This window comes from Gobius niger (assembly GCF_951799975.1).
Source record: "Gobius niger genome assembly, chromosome: 18".
Taxonomy (NCBI): Eukaryota; Metazoa; Chordata; class Actinopteri; order Gobiiformes; family Gobiidae; genus Gobius; species Gobius niger.
In genome coordinates this window covers 18,764,593-18,785,329 of record NC_136869.1, presented here as the reverse complement: position 1 = coordinate 18,785,329, position 20,737 = coordinate 18,764,593, and the positions used below count along the sequence as shown (strand labels likewise).

Here is a 20,737-nt window from a genome sequence, read left to right as displayed (position 1 = left end):
ACGCGTAGTAATGACGTTTTTTATTTTGGGGCGTATTTTGGCACGGAGCGGTTCGCGTTGATGTAAACTGTCTTCTTTACCAGTCAGGTTTGCCGAAGAAGGAAGATCGGCATCGACCTGCATATGCAAATCAAACGACTTAACATGTAGCGAGTCTGTGGATCTTTGCAGGTGCAATATGAAGCATGGAAGAAGACGATGTTACAATCAGAGAGCAGAATTTCCACAGCCAAGTTCGCGAGTACATTGTAAGTAACGGGCGGAGGCTAGTTTGTGCTAGCATGCTAACAGCGTCCTCTAATGCATTATGACGCCAGCGACTTTAGCATTAGCTAGATCTAGTTGTTTTTGTCTCACTCTTTTTAAAAGGGAACAGCCTGTTTACCAGCCAGTATTCGGTCTTAAATATTGCTGATTTTAGGCGCCATCGTGAACTATAAATAACATATTTTCACCGTAATAAGATAATTAAATAAGCAGTAATCTGTCCAAATAATAAAAACAGTGTGATTTGCACTGAACAATTCAAGAACGACTGGAATAAATATGTATTTGTTTAATGTATCTTACTAATTTCTTCCCTTGCGGTTTGAAAAAGGACTATAATATTTTGATCTGATAGCCCTTGTGTTACTATTTTGTTGTCTCCAGTTAATTAATCGTACCAACTAATTTCCTATGTTAGTTGAATGCACTAGCATTGCCCAGTACAAACTGACTCCTTAAGATGTTCTCAGTATCCAATATCCAGTATTTATCAGAATTAGATCCTTTCCTACACATGATACCATGATGTTTGTGTCGTTTTAGCTTTAGGTCTTGGTGAGCAATGAGATGCCAGTTGGCAGAGGTATCCACTGCATTTTGGGATTTCGTCATGGTTAGCTTTTTAATCCATGTGTAATCAATCATAATCATAACAATATATTTAAGGTCAGCTCTTAAGATAACATAAGATAGAACTTTATTGATCTCACAATGGAGAAATTCACTTGTTACACTCAGGGAGTGCAAATATTCAGGAAAATGTGCAATCACATACAAAGTTATATTCTCAATTTAGATCTGCACTGATGAGGAATTTCCAAAACAGGTTACATAGTTATGGGTGCTCCTCTAGTAATTACAGGAATGTATGAGGTTTTTATGCACATTCTCTCTTGAGGTGAGACTATCACATGCAGTTTGCAGAAGTTTTCTACAGGGGACCACTACTTGCAGGGGGTGGTGGTGCTACTGCTGAGTCAAGCCAAGTGTGATCCATCTCAGGGTCTAATGATACCTCACACACTTCTGCGGTTTGGTATCTGTTCCAGTTCATTAGCCCTTTGCACCTGATTCGTTTTTATTTTAAGCTAATGTAAATCCGTCGGGCCCATGCAGTGCACACTGTCTACATTTAAATCATGGAGCTGTCTGACAATTTGTTATGTATACTGTCTGCCTGAGTCATCTCATGATATTTCCTGGCTCACGATGAATTGTGTCATGTTGACAGGGTGTAAAGTGCTGAAGTGAGAGCTTCTAACATTAGTATGTCCTAGTCACTGTCACACTAGAGGAGGGAATGCGGAATGCGATCGTCTTGTAAGACCATCCAGGTTGTCTTGAGGCCACGGTTACCTAATAAATTCCACACACTTTTTAATTTTGGAGCAATATACAAATAAATAACTCAGCCCTAATTACGCGTAATGACATGCTGACTGACTTACTTCATTGGTTAATGAAGTCCTATTTAGACACTAGTTATAAGTACAGTAAGAGATTGTTTGCGTGACTCTTTCGGCATGCACTCTATACTACAACCAAATGCTGTACATCATTGTTGTTCTCTTATCAATTGGCTTACATTTTAGACTAGAATTACAATACTTTGCCTGATAAGTACCTAGTCATCAATGTCCTCCCCTGACCTAGATTGAGGATTGTATTACACTGTCTACATCAATTCATGTTCATTAAGCCTTCTCCGATTACTGTAAAACTGAGCTACTTACCGCTCCTCAGCATGTTCATGTCATGTGTCTTAGTAGCTGTACATGTTTCCACAATAATTTACAGACTTGTCATTCTTCCTTGTGTTTTACAGATATGCTTCCTTATGTTTGCAGTCCTCTACATTGTCTCCTATTTCATTATCACACGGTACAAGAGGAAAACTGGTATGTTTATTTTTTGTTTCATAGATTTTTATAGAAGTGGCATGCTTTTTTTTGTTTGTTCATGCTGCACAACCCTTCATTGTATTAGGCTAAAACAAGGTCAGTGCCAAGGCTTGAGCTTTGTCAAACCACACCTATCTTTCTACAGATAACTGCCTAAGCAAGCTCTATCAGGGTAAACAATAACCGCTTCATGGGCTGTGGCAATGTGTGGATGTTTGTGACACAATCGAAGAGTATTTATTATTTGATTGTATTGATTTGACGTGACTTATAACATTTATATTGCTGATTCACAGATTGTTTTAGTGTCCACACGTTGACGCTATGTATAAAAATGCCCCTTACACTATTTATTTTGTGATTTTGCAGATGACGTCGAGGATGAAGATGCTGTTGTCAACAGAATATCGTGAGTTCTATTATATGTAGTTATTTTAGTTAAGTCTTGTAGTTGTTTTTTGTGTAGGAAGCAATAAGAGCAGACAAAACAATAATTATGCATTAGTTTTATATAGCACTTTTTCAGGTGTTCAAAGTCGCTTTACAATTCCATGAATTATTGATTCATTCTCAGTGATGGTAAGCTACGTTAGCAAGTGAGAAAAGAGGAGCAATGCACACCAAAAGTTGCATCAGAGGTGCAGATGTTGAGGAAAACCAAAAAAAAAAAAAAAAAACAGCATCGCACCCTCAAATAGCTGATGTGCAAAGGTGTATTTATTAATCAAAGATTACGTTTCAGCATTGTCTTCTTCAGATCATTCTTCATGTTACTGCGGGTGACTGAAAGCGAGGCTGCCAATCGGCCCCTCCAAACACCACCAACCATTCACTCACATTCACACATGCCTTCGCAGACACGTTAAGGACACGCAAACTGCACACAGAAAGTCCTCGGATCGAACCCAGGGCCTTCTTGGTGTGAAGCACGAGCGCTAACCGCTGCACCACCCGAAAGATGAAGAGAGACAAGTGTTGTGTACAAATAAACACGTTTCACTGCTAATACTTTCCACACAGAAAACAGCTCTGTATAATCCCAAACTAATCCTATGGTTACAAGTAACTACTGACTTAATCTGATTAGCGTCAGATGATTTTAGGGAATTAACTTGTTTGAACATCTGAGCTCAAAACATAAGAGATTTTTTTCTTTATTATGTTCACAGATTGTACTTGTGCACCTTCACCCTAGCAGTGTCGGGTGGTGCCGTCTTCCTGCTGCCTTTCTCCATCATCAGTAATGAGATCCTCCAGTCCTTCCCCAAAAACTACTACATTCAGTGGCTCAATGGCTCCCTCATCCACGGTTAGTTGAACAGTTATTTTGGTCATGGAGACTCATTTTTCTCAGTTTTTTTCAGGAACAAACAAAAAAATAGAAACAAACAACACATTAAATGGGTCTTTTACATCTTCCTAAGCTTTACAGTATCCTATTCAAACTAACAAAGGATTCTGTTGTACTATATTACTCTGCAAGCATGGTCTGAAATGCACATGATTGATATTTTTTCGTGTTTTCTCAAATGTCAGTTCTCCTGGTCAAATGAGCACACCACAAATAAGCCCATTGAATCAAATCTGTTCATTTAAAAAATTGGAAATTGGAGGTTTAACAGCAATTGCAATACTTCCCTAAATTCCTGATAAGATATGTTTCCAAAATGTTTCTGCCCTACCATTAAATGAGGCTGTCTGTTTATTTTAAGGCTGCTCTAAGCGATCCCGTTTTGCCGGTCCGGCACTGATGCATTACCAATAAGCTCCTCTAGATTCGGCACCATGTACGCCACACTAGCAAATTATAGAAGAAGACCAGCACTGCACCTTTCACCTCCCTCACCCGTTTATTATAATAGATCCATGCCCTCACCTTACAGCAGATTAATGAGATGTCCTTAGCTCATTAAATGCAATCAGAGTGTTGAAGGGAGTGAGGGGCGTGGGCGAGTCCACTACTCCACCTACTGATGAAAACATTTCAAAAAGACATCGCTTAAGGCAGCTTTAATACACAGGTTTGAATATAGAGTGAAAGTCTTTTCTTTTTTTTTTCTCAGTGTTCTATTTTTTTTTTTAACTGTAATGCAATGCATGGCTAGACTTTGATTAGTGAGAATGAGTCACAAGGCGGGTTACAAATGGTGCTTATCCAAAGGGCTGCACCATATGAGGAAAAACAATCCTATTGCAATAATACTTTCCTTTGGCCTTAAACTAAACTAGGACATTCAGGATTGAATGAAAACTTTTCTTATAATTTAAAGAGGCATTATACAACTTTTTTTATGTGTCAGGATGAGAACAGTTTGTAGGGTGTCTGCTAGGTTTTCACTGCGGATTGAACAGTCTCGATTGTAACACATGTTCTATCCAGAAAACCTACCAGAATCCTTTAAAAACTGTTGATCCTGGAGGCCACCAGGATGAAAAGTAAAGGCGCTAAGCTAACCACCCATACAGTCGCTGGGCCACTGAAAGTTCAGAAAAGCACTCATTATAAACTTATATTTTTTTCATAAAAAGCAATGTACCTTTTTAAGTTCTCATAAATATTATTTCTTTATTTATAAGAGGAAAATAGTTACATGGAGAACCTCAGGGTTGTTCTAATATTTTAAATATTGATATTGCATGACCTCATTTTTCAATTACCATAATTTGGCAATATACTGTGCTGTATTGTCTATTTATTCTCATACAGTAATGATGAATTGAATTGGAGCTTGAGCCGCTGCTGTTCTACTTACTTGCCACCAGAGGTCATCAGAGCCCATGACATTAGTACTGCCTGTTGTCGTGGAGCCTTCTGTGTAGTGCATACTTGAAGTTCAATCTAATCTATTTCAGAGAAACTGCTTTATTGATGCATTATTGTGACATTTGTCTGTTTCTATCTCACTGGTGACTTTGTGCAGGACTGTGGAACCTGGTGTCCCTTTTCTCCAACCTTTGCCTTTTTGTCCTGATGCCGTTTGCTTATTTCTTCCTGGAGTCTGAGGGGTTTGCAGGATCTAAAAAGGTAGGGGTATTTCCTCATTTGCGCTTGTGGTTCAATTATCACATTGAAATGTCTGTTTTGTAAGAAGGTTTGTATATAGATATGCAGAATATGCTTCTGAATAGTAATAATAATGCTTGGTAAATGGTAATAAATTAGTTTTAAATTAGTGGCAGCAGTGGAAATAACAGGCTGAATGCTAATTGCTCAGTTTTGGGCCACGTGTTGTGCAGTACATATTGGCCTTCATAATCTCTGTCATGTACATTATCAGACAGTTTTCATTTCTGCCATGTAGTAAATAAAAGGATTGTTGTTTTTAGGATAAAAAAACCCCAATGAATCTCATGACCTTAATGACACAAATCATTCTGGTGTCATAAAAAATTGCGTATGTTTTTTTGCTTCTGAGTCGGAGACCCAGCAGAAATGTTTTCCTGTTGAAACACATAGTAAAATGCTCATATCAAAGCTTTAAGCATGCGGCTGTTTGCCTCTGAGCAGCAGAGCAGTGGCAGGTGCCGGGCCGCTGCCCTCTGCCTGACTCACGCCACTAACCGTAACTGCCACCGCACAAAGCTCATTAACCATGAAAGTCCGAACCTGGTCTTCGCCCTGCGCCACATCCTGACAAGCTCTTTCAATAAGGCCATAGGCTGCAAACGCTTCAACACCGCTGCATCGGCCCCACTGATTTAAGGCCTGATTCCTTGTCACCCGCCTCCCCGGCCCCCACCGAAAATAAAACTTCAAACGCAGAGGCTAATAATCGAGTTGTAAGGCTCAGTGAACTTCCTTGTTTAATTGATTACTCACCAAAAAGGCAAGCTAGAGGCTCGTGTTCCCAAAGTCCATAAAGTCGCAGCAACATGACAGCACAATAGAGTCTCGCAAAATGGACGGGGCAAGATTTCCCTTTAATACGCCTCTATCCTGTGTCACAGTTTGAAACCTCTCTGGTTTATGTCCCTTCTGGCAAACGCACATAAAAAATTTGCCTGTACTGTAGCATGTAGCCACTTCTTTTCTTCTTCGGCCTGCTAATTTGTTTCGCTTGTATTTCTTCAATAAAGGGCAGACCCCAATGTGCAGGAGACAGAACTAGGGCCTCTTGTCTTTTCTATTTAGGCTGCTACTGATCTTCCATAAATTTAGAGGAAGCCCTGGTCAGTGTTTAAATGCACTTGCTGGTATTATACGCGTACAGGGCGGAGGTGACGCCTCTCTTTCGCCAACAGAACTGCCGCGCCTGTTGTGCCCATCATGAAGCTGTCAGTGTGCACAATATATGAAGCAGAAGGTTTTGTACGTGATATCAGGCCTCGCCATAATAACAGCATTAAAGCACATTGGTATACGTTTTTTATGTGGCATTTTAACCTCGCGGCTAAGTGTTCTAGCAGCGCGAGGTGCTTTTGACTGCGGAAATGAACTGAATGATGAATTCGACTTGTAACGTTGCGAGTCAGGCCTCTCATGTTTGACGATGTACTAAAAGACACCATCAGAATAAAGATGGAGAATAAAGTTGTTTTTTTTATGTTAACAGCTCTTCAGAGGCTCTGTCACCCACTTGATTAATAGTTTAACAAATTGTCCAAATTGTGGATGGATCAGAGTAACTTAGGGTCCCAATGTCAAATGTTATGATCCGGCTTTATTTGCTGCAGTAAAACGTCTGCCATTTTACTGCTTTCAACTTTGTAAAACGCTGCATCATTTAGGCCGCTAAAATTGTGGAGTTTGCTCATTGATTTTTATTTCTTGTTATTGTTTTCATATTTGAGAAGATTCTTTCCCCTTTGAAAGAGATTCCACATCGCAGTGGGTGATAAATAAAATAAAGATAATAAAATAATATTAATAATAATATTCTAAGATTGCCAAAAAAGGAACAAAAATTAAAATAAATATATATGTTTTTTCATCAAAAAAAAATCACACATTGAATTTGTAGATTAAAATGTTAAATGAAATATAAAATATCCGTGATTGTCATTTTTGTGATGGTCACAAAATGATAAAAATATGATTTTATTTGCTGAACTTTTCCCCCAGTAAACAGCATTGCAATGTGTTGCTATGAAGTAGTGACATCCTTGTTGAAATTAGTAGAACACATTTACTTTTTCCTCTCTGTACATCTAAAATAATCTAAATTAAAAATACATTATTACTGAGGCATTTAAACATAACACATAAAAGGAAAAAGTGAATTCTCGTCTCGACTCCATAAAGACGATATTACTTGTTGGTCGTAGGAGGCGAATTGAAATGTGTTTGATCCTAAAACAAGTTGGGACGGGTCTGACCCCTTGAGTGACCCAGCAAAGGGCCAACAGGTTTCATCTGGTAGTTAAAGAAACTCCTCATCAATCTCATCCTAAGCCCTAACCCGCCGATGATGAGAAGTGTGTTTATTGTGGACGGAGGAGCAGGGGGAAACGGCTCACCCAGCAAACCGTCTGGTGTTACTAAGATACACGTCTTTGTTAAAGCTTCACAATGGAGGCCTGGATATTTATTTCAAATCTCCTGCGCATGCAGACATTTTTCCCAGGCCGTCTTTTGGGCAAGGCCAGCAGAAGAATATAAAGTGGTGTTTACATACCTTCCTTTAAGGTCACAATGTCTCCCTAAAGCTGCCTGCGACAATGTCCGTTTCCATGGAAACATATTAGCTGAAGCTGGGAATTTTAAAGAACAAGCAACTTGCTCAGGATTTCTTTTTTTCTTTCCCCATGACTCAGTTTTTTCCCCCCAAATGTAGTGATGCGTATTTATGGTACACCTTACTATTAGGCTTTTTGTTCACATACCAATGGATGCACCAAATTAAATCCTTAATAAAAATCCCTCTACTTAATGGATAGGCTAACCACAACTTTTCTATAGCGTTTGACGCCTTTCTGAACCAGAACAGGCCCTCTCTCTGAAGGTTGTATGTATCTCATCCATTTCAGTCAGACTTATCAGCTGTTTTACAGTGATGTTTGTGAAGTACAGTTGAAGTCGGTCTTTATAATTTGACGTGCTGTTGATTATGCCCCTGCTCTGGTGTAATTAGGCCTCTATGAAGCAGTCTTATGTGCAGCTTTCCGGCCAGTGTCCTCCTGCTCTGTGTCTCTGACACGGTCAGTGCACTGCGGCTGTGGCCCGCTGCTGAAGCACACTCTAATGAAGTTTTGGGCTTCTGGGTGACTTGGGCCCCTCCTACTCTGCTGCTCCTGTCCCACATGCCCCTGACAGTCACCAGAGAGATGGCTAATGGGAAGATCTTTACCACAACCTGCTGACCTCATGACCGTTAACTAGTGACCACTGCATAGGCCTCTGCAGGTCCAGTAGTAGTCCGTAGTGTTCCTGCTGTGCTGTGTGCAGGCTGACAGAGCTGCCTGGTTTGTTTCATTCATTTGCTTGTGTCTTTTTTAATTCATGCATGTTTGTTTTGGTGGTTGTTGTATAAGCCGAGACATTTGCTGAAACACAGATTTCTTGGAAGTCTGTCCAGGGATGTACTAACATAGCTGCCGTTAACTGGCCCCTTTCTCGGTGTCAGTGTGAGGATCGGGGGATGCTGAATATTTCAGAGCAGCTAAATTTAGAGACGGTACACATTTAGAATGGCAAGAATAGAAAATTTCAGCAGCCTGTGCTCTGATGCTTAGCTGGGCTTTCTTTATTCTCCTCCCTTTTGTCACGAGGTGACAGTTGCCTATGATCAATGATAATGACATAGTTGCATGTACCTAATTTTAGACGAAACTGTTTCACTTAAAATAGCAGAAACCTGCACCTGCTTACCTTTGTTACACAAGAAAGATGAAAAGTACACCTCAAGTCATGTCCCTCTCATGTATGAGAGACATAAGTGAAGACCAAGAGGTGACAAGCCTTGCCTTTGCCCTAAATGATCTGAATGGCTAATGATTTGAGTCTTATAAATGATTGAGACCTTCAGTATGTCTTGGGCAGCTTGTTAAGGAGGACTGGTGCGCTTCAATGGGCCCATGATCTGTGGACCTGCTTGCTGCTCTACTTATCCAATTGCTTCCTTAAGAGAATGCGTGTGGGATGTGCCTTGAGTCCCTGAAAGCATTTTTCTCTCACCTCTCGTACCTCCGGGATCCAGAGGCACATTGTTGCCAATGTGCTACAAGACTGATTATTTTGTTCTTCATCTTATCAAATGTATATTTTAATTGATGAACAAATACTAGTCTTCTGCTTTACCTTTACTATTCTGAAACTTTTGCTGTATTTTTGCTGAGTTATTTAAAAATTGCTTTGGTTCCTTTCTAGACCTTACCTGTAGATGTGCTGCAGTGTCCACCTTGTCCACACTGGGGCACTCCAGTCACTGTACATTTTCCTGCTATAGTGCTTGAAATTCTACTACTTATAGAGATGAGATGCATGCAGATATCAGGGATGATAACTTAGGCTGCAGACAGACTTTTCATTTCCCCATCTAGCAAAGTGAATACAGAAACAAACTAGATTTATGTATATATGATGTGCATACTACTCTGTATGTCCATAACCAATGTAATTAAAGGCCATAAAAGGGTTATTGCAACTGAAAACTACACAACTATTCCACAATATAACCTTGTATAAGCCAGGTGCTTGCTTCGAAAAAAGATGTACCAGCTCTGAAAAACACCACAGTGTAGTAGTTCGCTGAACAGCAAACCATGCATGAATTATTTTAGCTGGTAACAAATTGCTCATATGTAGCCAATTTAGGCGAGCAGCAAGCCCCTTGTTATCCTGCGCCCGATAGGCTACCTGACATGTGTAGAGCATGCCCATCTATCTTGCGGCGCTAGACAGCTCGGCTCTGCAGCAGGGGGGAGTGGGAACTGTGTGAACAAGTGAGGGAAGACTTTATTAAGCACTCAGCAGTTTGTGACCCGGAAAACCCAAATTACCCCAAACCCCTCATGTCTGCCTCGCCCTGCACACGGCTGTGCCAAGAGCTGCTAACCAGGCCCAGATGGGAGGTCTGCTCTTGATCGCAGACAGTAGCTGACCCAGGCGGCCTGTGCGCTCCTTACAGCACGCCCTCAAACGCTTTTTATTTCACCGGTGCTACTACCAAGGGCGCCGGAGCTGCTTTATAGACTGTAATCTGCTATATTAAGCATTGTCCATGAAGCTGCTGAGCGCGGGCTTGCTTTGAGTACTGTTTTTGAGTAACAGTTTGGAATAATGTGGTGTTTGATTTCACAACATAGCCATTCATGTTTTGGAGATCGATCGTCCGCATTGAAAATGCAGGTTGATACGCTAAGGTTCTTAATGTCTTCTGTTCTTTAGGGTATAAAAGCACGCATCCTGGAGACTTTTGTCATGCTCTTTCTGCTGGCGCTGCTGATCCTGGGCATTGTGTGGGTGGCATCAGCGCTCATTGACAATGATGCAGCCAGCATGGAGTCATTATATGGTAATTGATTCGTGTATCTTTTGTTATCCATTCTTATTTAAATGTCATATAATTAATCAATGTCTTTTTTATAGACCTTTGGGAGTTTTACCTACCCTACCTTTACTCCTGTATATCTTTAATGGGGGGACTGCTTTTACTAAGTAAGTATTATTGAGTATGTTTAATATATCTAATATATCTAAGAAAGATAAAATGAAGATGAAATGTTGCTCTTCATCTCTACAGTGTGCACTCCGGTGGGATTGTCGCGGATGTTCACCGTCATGGGACAGTTGTTGGTGAAGCCGACAGTAAGATGTTTATTTGATTTCTTTGATACCTGTTTTAGAGATGACTTTAAGGTCTTCACTGCCTCTGTGCCTTGACAGTAAACTACAAATACATCAGCAAGTCCCATGGCCATATCTCGCTTCCACTTTGGGCCTAATTATAACATTTCATCCTTCCCCTCCCCTTTAGATCCTGGAGGACCTGGATGAGCAGATTTACAGCATCCATTTGCAAGAGGAATCCCTTCAGAGGAGATTAAATGGTACATATGTGACTCTTTATTTGCTTTTGGTGATGAAGTGTGCCACTCAGCTGGCACTGTTATAGAGAAATAACAACTAATACCTCATCACTCACATCCAACCCAACATAATGCCCGCAATTGTCACTATGGTGACATAATACAGATTTTCGGAGTTGTGAAGCATCTGTCTTTCCTAGAAGAGAAATTGTGAGTGTAGAGCAGGGTCACCAACCTTTCTTCAGCCGAGGGCTACTTCAAGAGCATTGAGTTCAATGATTCATTAATTCAAGGAAATTAAGTGTTTTACACCTCAGAAAAAGTCTCAAGGGCTACTAAAGGGCACCTGGGTGCCCGCGGGCACCATGTTGGTGACCCCTGCCGTAGAGGTACTTTAATGTCCTGCCCGCTGAGTCCCTAAATGTCTTGTTGCCACTTCCTTATCTCTAAGAAGCAGGAAGTATTTGGACCAAGTAACATACTTTAATATTAAGTCAAGCAAGCAACCAAGTGTACAGATGCAGTCAATGAAGAGGAGTAGTCTTTGAAAGCAGGGAGGTAAGGGGAGATCTCTCCCTGATAAGGCTGATGTTTTCAGATACTGTGTTGGCCACCTCCATACATTGGCACCTAGGCGTTTGTTCCTATTGAACCCATTGCGCACAGCCGTGCTCTGAACTAACAGATGAAAATTGTTATCTGTTCTTTATCTTATAAGACTGTTTGAAGTCATGAAAGTACAAAATATCCATGGTCAGCTCCGTATGTGAGCTGAGACCAAACTGTACATTTGCACATTAGGAATAGGGGCCAAAAGAAGAGGGTGATCACAGAAGGCTTAGGCTTATCAGAGCCACTTGTAGTTGTTCACCCTCTATATACTGTCAGTGTGTTAACGTGCTCATGTAGGTGAAACTGAAGAGCTCTTTGATCTGTTTGTCCAGTCAGTGCAGGTATAGTTCAGATGACAAAATCAACAGGCCGCTGTTGGAATCAAACCTTTCTCTTTCTGAATGTTTTTAGGCTTACAGTCTGCTGTGCTCCGCACAAGGACAGCTCCATGCGTAATTGTGCACAGCTATGGCAGGTTTCAATTACGCTAAACATATTTTCACACAAACACTTTGTCATAGGGTCCGTAATGCACTACAGCCATTGAACCAATCGTGAAGCTTAAACTTTTCTGCACACTCTCATTCCAAAGTTACATGTGACATGTCTGTCAGCTTTGCGTAGGAGCCTAAAGCCTGTTCTGCAGCTCGGATGAGGGGAGTGTGATAGTCCTGACCGGCTGATTGCAGAGCAGTGGCCTGTCCAGATGCTATGCGGCACAATGACCTTGCTGGTGCCGCTGTTGTCTCAGCATGGTGTTTAGCATATTTGAGGGTGACGTAATTTTTTGACTGAAGGTTGGAGAGGATATGTTGAATTACCCCAGGCTTTCCTGGCTGCCAAAACCCTCACTCAGCATCTCTGCCCTAGTCTGACTCTCTTTTCCTGGACGCTGCCAGCAAAGAAGAGACTATGACAAAACAGTCTGGTACAAGTCCTGTAAGATCCCAAAGTTAATATACTAATGACTGAAAACATTTTCTGATTGCTCTGAGCTTTTTGTATTGTTGGTTACACTATGTTCAAGCATTGAGAGAAAGAAAATAATTGGATCATTAAATAAATGTACTTGTTCTACTGATAGTTGCTTTAATCTCTTTGCAGATATGAGTGCTCAGAAAATTGGTTCACTTTCACAGAAACCTCTCTTTCCTGATATTTCTTGCTGTGTTGTGACTACATTAGGTCAAAGATTTGAAACTTCCCCTTGCTCAGATCCTGGGACAGGTGTCTAAAGGGCACAGACAGTGTAACTCTCTCTCTCCCTGACTTAAAGTCATCCAGACAGGGTGTGTCATAATAACACAGCGGCCAAAAGAGTTTGATCAAAGTGATTAGTTCTCACTGCTGTAACCGAGATGAAAGATGGTGTTCTATTGCATGGTAGTAACTATGTAACACTGAACTAATTGGGCTTGATCTGTCAATCACCTCAGGGGATGCAAATAGATACCTTTCCCCTTTCGCTCTAAGGGACTTTGACACTAGTACATCAAGCTGGAAGCAACACAGAAATGGATAATGGATAAATTAGCTTTAAATGAGCTGGCCTTGTGGTTTTCCTGGAGAATCCCTTGCTGTCTTCTCAGGCTCACTCAGCCAGTTGTGGCATGCGCTAGACAGCTTCTGACACAAGGGATTTGGTTGTACTTGTTTGAGATCACCTTGTTATGTTCAAAGGATGATTACTTGTGTTGTATGATTGCCTAATAGAGATTGTGTGAAAAAAGTAGACTGTGCCATCGTTACTTTGTGTTATTAAAATTTGAAAATTTGCCAAATGTCTTTTATTTTTGCAGGATCCTCTTTCCATCTCACCTATACGAGACCTGGCTCTACCCTCCAGCTACACAAAGAGTTAGACAATGTTAGAAATCAGAGGAATAAACTGGGTGAGTATTTTAATCTTGAATTATTATTATCAGAAGAAATTAGCTTTTTACTTATTCCTGACGGGCAGCTGCTTTCTCCATTTCTGTCTTAATTTGGACTTTGACCAGAACTGCCAGATAATTTTCCATCCATTTTAGGATATTATAAATGAGACCTCAGCCTTTTGGGGAAGCGTGTGTGTGCGTGTGTGTGGGTGGGGGGCACAAAGGCACTTAGGATATTGGACAAGATGCAAACTTTATGTTGTAGCTAGCCTTTTAGTGATGTCATTAATTTAAAGAGATGCTGCATATAAAGTGCATTTGGCAAACTTCTTGTGCAGGCAGGACGGGTGCACGTTCAGAATGAGGAGTGTGCACAGGTCCAGAGATGGTGATGGAAAGTCGATATGGCGAGCCCTGTAGGGCAGACCAGACTTGCGGTTAATGTGTATGTGGACATTTGGGAGTACGGAGGGCGCAACTAAACTTTATTTTTTTAATCAGAGAGAAGAAAGAAGGCGTCTGGCTGGGAGAAGAACTTATTGTATCCAATGGTTATGCTCATTCTGCTCAGTGGAACGGTGAGTCCACTGTCACTGCCAATACACTTATCATATCAAATCTTTATGTGGAGTCGAACAACCATACTTTAATAGTGATGATCATTGTGCTTTAGTTATTTAACCCTCCTTCTTTTATAAAATGTGTATGTAATTCTTGCTCCGTCTGCGAGATACAATCTATTCTTTCAGCATGGGATGTTGTAGCGTCTGTGTATATGAATACGATTACTAAAACTGACTATTTCAATCATTAACCAGATGGAGGTTCATTCATTTCACACTTTGTTTGTGTTGTAGACTATCTCTGTTCTCCTGGTGGTTTTTAACATCCTTTACCTGCTGGTTGACGAGACTGCAATGCCCAAAGGATCCACAGTAAGTCACTGGTCTTACATCTCGCACGTCTGACCTGATGCGGTGCTATTGTGAGGCGGCGTGTTGCTGGCGGGAGACATAAATGAAATTCCGGATATGCTCAGGTGTTTGTTCGAAGAAAGGGACCGAGCAGATGTTAATCAGGCCTCGACCTTGTAGCTGGAGCTTTGTTTTGAAAACTCCCTGAAAGAACGCTTTACACACAAGTGCACGTTCAATGAGCTAGCTCCGTGTCTCGAGTCCACAGTTGAATAAGCTGCTGTTCCTCCGTGCAGTTGGGGCAGAAAGGCCAGCTGAGGCAGACTACCGCTGAGATTCTCATCATCACCTTACATGCAATGTGTTTTAAGCTCTCTTATCTAATCTCAACTGCAGTGACAGAAGTGTGTGTGCATGAGCCTGCGTGTGTTCGGCTTTCATATTTCTCAAAGGGCAACATAATGTATCGTATTTCTTTTTCATTTTTCTTTTTTCTTTTTTTTTTATGGGAAACTGACAGCCACAGCCACTGACATTCCAATTATTTTATTGAGCCGGGATGTTTTCTTTGGCTGGGCACAAAGTAGAAAATCCCCCAAATTACACTTGTCATACTGCCTGAAAGTGTGCGCCCCCATTAAATGGTTTCAGCCTTTGTTGTGCCACACAGCGCTACGAGGAGTAAGAGGCAAGGAGTGTGCTGGGGTTCTTCATAATCAATACGCCGCATGCATTTGTGTGAACTCTATACTTTTACCCCTCTAGCAGAGAAACTCCCCTAACGGATAACTCCACCGTCTCACAGAGGGCGAGTGTAGAGTGTGGCTACAGGACTGGACAAGGTGCTTCCAGAGCCAGCAGCAGTCAGACTGTGGGAAAGTCAATTCAGGCCCGATCCGCTGATTGTTGTGGGGGGAGAGCACAAAGAAGTTCCCCGTCCATGTTTGTCTTCCTTTCTAAACTCCGCGTCCCCTCTGTGGTCACAAGCCTTCTGACCACTCAGTCTGACAAAGTAACGGCAGGGGAGAGAGAGACTGTTTGGAATGATTAAAATGGTCAGAAATCAATAAAACCGATCGCTTTCTGTCACATTTTGAGACAGTGATGGGTGTAAACAAACAACATACCGCTGTAGCATGTGTCATCGCTCTCTCTTTCATTGCGCAGTATAATCAAATCTTTGGCTCAAACTGTTTACATTATTAGTCATGGACTAGAATTAAAAAATAAAAAAAAAGCTTTGGTACGTGATGCATTAAGTTAAAATGTATCCACAACTCTAGTGTAATTGTACTGCATAATTGTATATTTGCATCAGCAGACGATGACCCACACAGAATATTGAAATGTTAACTTCCCTGGGTAAAGACTGCCCCACCTGGTGCCAAAAATGCGCAATCCAATTGACTTTGACAGTAAATGAAGCCAGGCCGGGTTTCTATTTAATTTGTTAAACCATCACAATGTGCAATATGTTCGAACACCTGTTTGGCAATTTCTCTCTCGCCCAAGTGGGAAATATCTCTTTGTGCATCTGGGTTGGAAGTGGCAGCGCAGCAGTGTGATTTATTGCACGTCATTTAATTTAACTTAATTTCTTTTTCTTCCATTTTACAGGATCGAGGAATTGTCAACACCTCCCTGTCCACATTTGGGGTGGCTCAAGCCGTGTTAGAGATCATCCTCATGATGTATCCTTTTTTTCCCCCCACACACAAAAATGCTTACGTGTTTTACCAACATAACAGTGACTGGCACAGAAAGAGAGCTCAGTCAAAATGTACATAATACCAGAAATGCTGCTTTTACTCCTTGACTTGTTCTCCAGTTACTTAATGGTGTCTTCCCTTGTTGGCTTCTACAGCCTGCGAGTCTTTCAGGGCCTTACTCCAAGAAAAGACGATACCACCATGACAACGGTAAAGAAGGGGGGGGAGACGGAAGCTGCTGTAAAGTGGGGGAACATTAGTTTTCTTAAAGCTGAGGCAGAGAGAGTGCATCCCTGGATTCAAAAATAGTCAAAACTTAGGTGCTGGATAACGTTGTGAAAATGCAGAAATACTTCAAACTGCACTCATTAAGTTTTTTAATGTCAGAGTGCCTTGGATAATCTTTTTCCAACATCCTTCTGCTAACAAACATTCTACTGGAGTTTTAGGGCAGTTTTAACTATATTCACAGTTGATTTCTTGCTCCTTAACTGATCCATGATTTCTTTTTTTCCCGCCTGTCAACTCTGTTCTAACTCCTGAAGCTCATTTGTGTTTTTCTCCGGGATCCTCGACCGCTTTAGAAGATCCGTCCAATATTTGTTTGTGGGTTGTGCAAAGTGCAAGTTCCTTTTTTTCCCGAACATCAGAGGGGAAAGCGGGGCTCTTGGGGAGGTGGAGGATGTGTACTGTGTTGGCCCACAGTGGCACCTATTCACTTGGTAATGAGTTTGGGAGTGGTGCGGCTTATTAACCAGCCATGACAAGCCGCTAGTGAAAGGCCTGGAGAGAACAATGGAAAGAACTTCAGGACTACTTTTTCTTTTTTACAATATGTGGAAGCAATTGAACAGAAAGGAGCAAGTGCTAATGTGTGAAAACATGTCTGCTCGGTCTGTGTGGGCCCTTCATGGTTTGTCTTGAGATTGTGTATTTGTTTGATATTTGTAGATCATTGGTTGCTGTGTGTCCATCTTGGTCTTGAGCTCAGCGTTGCCAGTGATGTCCAGAACTTTAGGTAAGTGTGTTGGACATTATCAGTTGTACAAATTGTATTGGTACTACCTCGAGGGCTGTGCGGTTTATCAAAATTCAATTGCAATTTGGATGATTACACAAAAAGATTACACAAATCGATTCAACACTGTGCAGTGTGTTTAATCCTCCGCCCCGCCCCTCTCAAAGCCTTCACTCAGATTCTATGGAATGAATGTGTTGTTTGTCGCCAAAAGTGAACATACTCGATATAATTTGGACTTTTTAATTCTTCAAAGAAGGCATTTTGCTTTGTTTTGCAAAAAAAAAGAAAAAAAAAAAAGAAAGAAAGATAGTATATTAACTTGTTGAATAACTGTTTGAATAATCATGGTTTGGCAGCCCTAACCAGCTCAACTAAACTAGGAACTCCTTTCCCCCACTGACCTGTAGAACGACTAGGGAAATGGCCGGTGCGGTACAATTACAATGGCTGTAATAAACAGCAATGCAAAGCACAGCTGTTCAAATAGAAGGAGACTGATTTTGAGAGACCAATACAGTGCGAGCACACAGTGAGTCACTGGCGGCTTTGCAAAATATCAACAGGTTCTGCTTTGTGAAACTGAATAGATGAAAAGAAGTGAATGCATGAGACTTGACTGAAAAGAAAAGCTCTCTCAGCGAAAGAGAGACATGTAGAGGGTGACAAATTAAGACGTTACCGCGCTGGTCAAGGGTTTGAACTGACGTCTGTGTGTTCAACCATACTATGTTGTCGTAAGTTACTTCACTTTTGGAATAAAACTTTGCTGAGATGACAAGACCGTAAACAATGTAGATTTGGTTTCACATATCGGTGTTTTGATAGTGTGCACGTGAAGTATATCTCTGACAATCAGTGTTCTTTTCAGCCCCTTTAGATTAGCGCTATCATTGCTAAAGTATAAATACAACTTTTGCTGTGGGCCTTTGTTGTGTAACGCACTTTGGTTCACATTTTCAGAAAAAGCCATAGGTTAAACATAGATATTATTATTATACAGCGCATTCAGTTCTTTATCTTCATTATGGATCACTTGTGGCTTAAACCAATGCTACTTGACTATATGTGTGTGTTTGTGCATTTTACATTTTCTAATACAACAATGTATGTGATTTCAGGCATCACCAGGTTTGACCTATTGGGTGACTTTGGAAGATTTAATTGGCTGGGAAACTTCTACATTGTTCTTTCATACAACATGCTGTTCGCGGTCGTGACAACACTATGCCTTGTGAGAAAATTTACCTCTGCGGTACGAGAAGAGCTCCTAAAAGCACTAGGTATGTTTAAGTATTTAACACACCATTTGCAATCAAAAACAGGAAACTGCAAGAAGTTAAGGGAAAGTGGGGTAAGCCTGGGTCTGGTTTTTGATATGTGGGATGGCATCGTTCTGGAAATGTGCAAGACAGGAAAGCCGCACATCAATACCTCTTTCTAAGTGAGTCAGGGCCTTTTTAATGAGATTTCTTTCCTTATCTTTGCCTGTCCAGGTCTGGATAAATTGCAACTGTCAAACAGCCCTACAGACCCTGAATCTGGGAAGCTCTCTGCAAATGGGCATCAGAAAACTCTGTGAAAAGGACAAAAGATCAACACGGATGCACACATACCCACACACGCACACACACACGCGCGCACCTTAGCACAGCCAAAGGGAGATTTCAACAGAACTGCCTGTCTGCTGAAAGGAAAAGGGATTGGAAAGAACTTAATAAACCCGGGCAGTGTCTGATGGATGCTGCAAATGGAGGCTGAGAGCAATTTAGCTTCATGACATTCCATCGCCTGCGTCTGGATGGAGCTGGGACAGAGCCAGGAGGAGTGAAAAAGGCTGGCATCACTGCAGTAACCTTGATGTTGACCTCAATAGTAACTGACACACACCACCCATCTCTGGCCGTTGACATACTGTCCTCCTGCACAATTCCTGTTTCGTTCTCCCACTGCAGCCTCCATGCAAACGGCTGGAGCAGGTGAAACGATGCACCTTCTGTGATGGAGAAGTTCTCCCGTGTTTCCGCAGAGGACTTGCATTTTATCATTGTTAGTCAGTGATGAATGTGGGAACTCGACAGGTTTGTCTATAAATGAATTTGTTTTTATTGGTTATCTGTGTAAATAAATGCTCCCCTATGTTTTCTACAAACGGAAAACTAATTACAGATGGATTTATAATGTTATTCATTGTAGGACTAGAGTGACAATGTCACAGGTCAAGAGTGTGTTAAATGAGCTCCTTCCTTCTATTCATTTGAATACGCCCCTAATTGCCATGACATCTGTGCATCCACAGGGCCCACAGTCAGTTTTCTTTTCTGTGCTGTACATGTTGCATTTACATGTATATACGTTGTTTTTCATACCTCTTTTGCTTATGTGGATGTAAACATTGGGGATTTTAATTGAGTACAGGGACTGCATTGACCATGTTTCATAACATCTTCAAACTGCAATGTTTTCACACAAGGGTAATTGCGAGCTTGACAGCAGAGACTAGATAACTCAGGCTCCATGTATTTGTTGTATTGCTGCATTATAATGAACTGTGATGTTTTCCGTGTCTAGAACCACCTTGAATGCCTTAAACTGTTGCTGAATATTGAGTAGGCTTGATGTTGAGGTTTGAAGGTTATTTGTTCTGTGTTGTACAATAGGTCTTGTGTCGTGAGACAGTTCCACTGTGATTCCCTGTATGCCAAGTTTAAATGTATACTACGAAATACATATACCACAATAAATTCCCATTCTTTTATATGCAAATCATTGTGTAGGACATCTGTAAATTTGCTTTTCCTTCTGGCCTACATTTAAACCATCGTCCTGCCTTGTTTTTCGACTGTGTTATATTCCAAAAAAACACAAAGTAAGAAAATAAAGAACCAAAACACCAGTGACGCACCACACTAGGTGCTTCAGTCTTGAAGTCTTGAGCTTTGGGCGTCTCCTGATCCCAGACACCAACTGTTCCCAGAGAATAGTCTTCATACATCCATGGATGACAGAAGGGAACCGTTCTTTTCTTGTTTAGGGCCTAAACCAAGGAAGATGATTTGACCAAAATAGCATTTGTCCCTGTTTGTTTTCAGCCCCATTACATATACGTTATTTAACTACATCCTCTGTGAATATGGCCTAAAGTAGAGTTAAAATTAGTTGAAAATAATTAACATTACACTTTAAAAAAAATACAAATCTGTCACCCATTGGTGATTCTGAAAAGATTGTCCCATACTAAATATATTGTTTTCAATGACATCCATAGCATCATGATTGTCATTTTTTGTCTGTTTTCTGAATGGTGTGAAAGTTACAATGAGCCTGATCTGTAAACTGAGCTTCCTTTACTCTTTAATTAAGTTACCTTTGGTACATGTTTTGTGAATGTATTTTTTACATTCTGTGGATGTTCTGTACATTGTACGTTATATTTTCTATGTTTGTTTCTTTGCAAATAAAAACACATCTT

At 41.0% G+C, this 20,737-nt stretch overlaps 1 protein-coding gene across 1 annotated transcript; it reads left to right on the top strand.

Annotated features, from left to right (window-relative positions):
* The first annotated feature begins 39 nt into the window (after nt 1-39).
* On the top strand, nt 40-20,694 carry lmbr1 (limb development membrane protein 1). Its single transcript, XM_079576052.1, has 17 exons — nt 40-248; nt 2,093-2,165; nt 2,538-2,577; nt 3,338-3,477; nt 5,090-5,193; nt 10,495-10,621; nt 10,696-10,764; nt 10,850-10,914; nt 11,084-11,156; nt 13,547-13,639; nt 14,126-14,202; nt 14,482-14,559; nt 16,156-16,229; nt 16,367-16,457; nt 17,199-17,265; nt 18,387-18,548; nt 18,762-20,694. Exons 1-17 carry the CDS (start codon nt 186-188, stop codon nt 18,845-18,847), a joined length of 1,482 nt encoding a protein of 493 aa, XP_079432178.1. The 5' UTR covers nt 40-185; the 3' UTR covers nt 18,848-20,694.
* The last annotated feature ends 43 nt before the right edge of the window (nt 20,695-20,737 follow it).

Excerpts from the sequence above, each read along its gene's own strand:
- lmbr1 (XM_079576052.1), top strand. The coding sequence starts at position 186 with ATGGAAGAAGACGATGTTACAATCAGAGAGCAGAATTTCCACAGCCAA. Across the intron at positions 10,622-10,695 it reads CAGCATGGAGTCATTATATG|ACCTTTGGGAGTTTTACCTA; the intron begins GTAATTGATTCG and ends TCTTTTTTATAG. Across the intron at positions 16,230-16,366 it reads TTAGAGATCATCCTCATGAT|TTACTTAATGGTGTCTTCCC; the intron begins GTATCCTTTTTT and ends CTTGTTCTCCAG.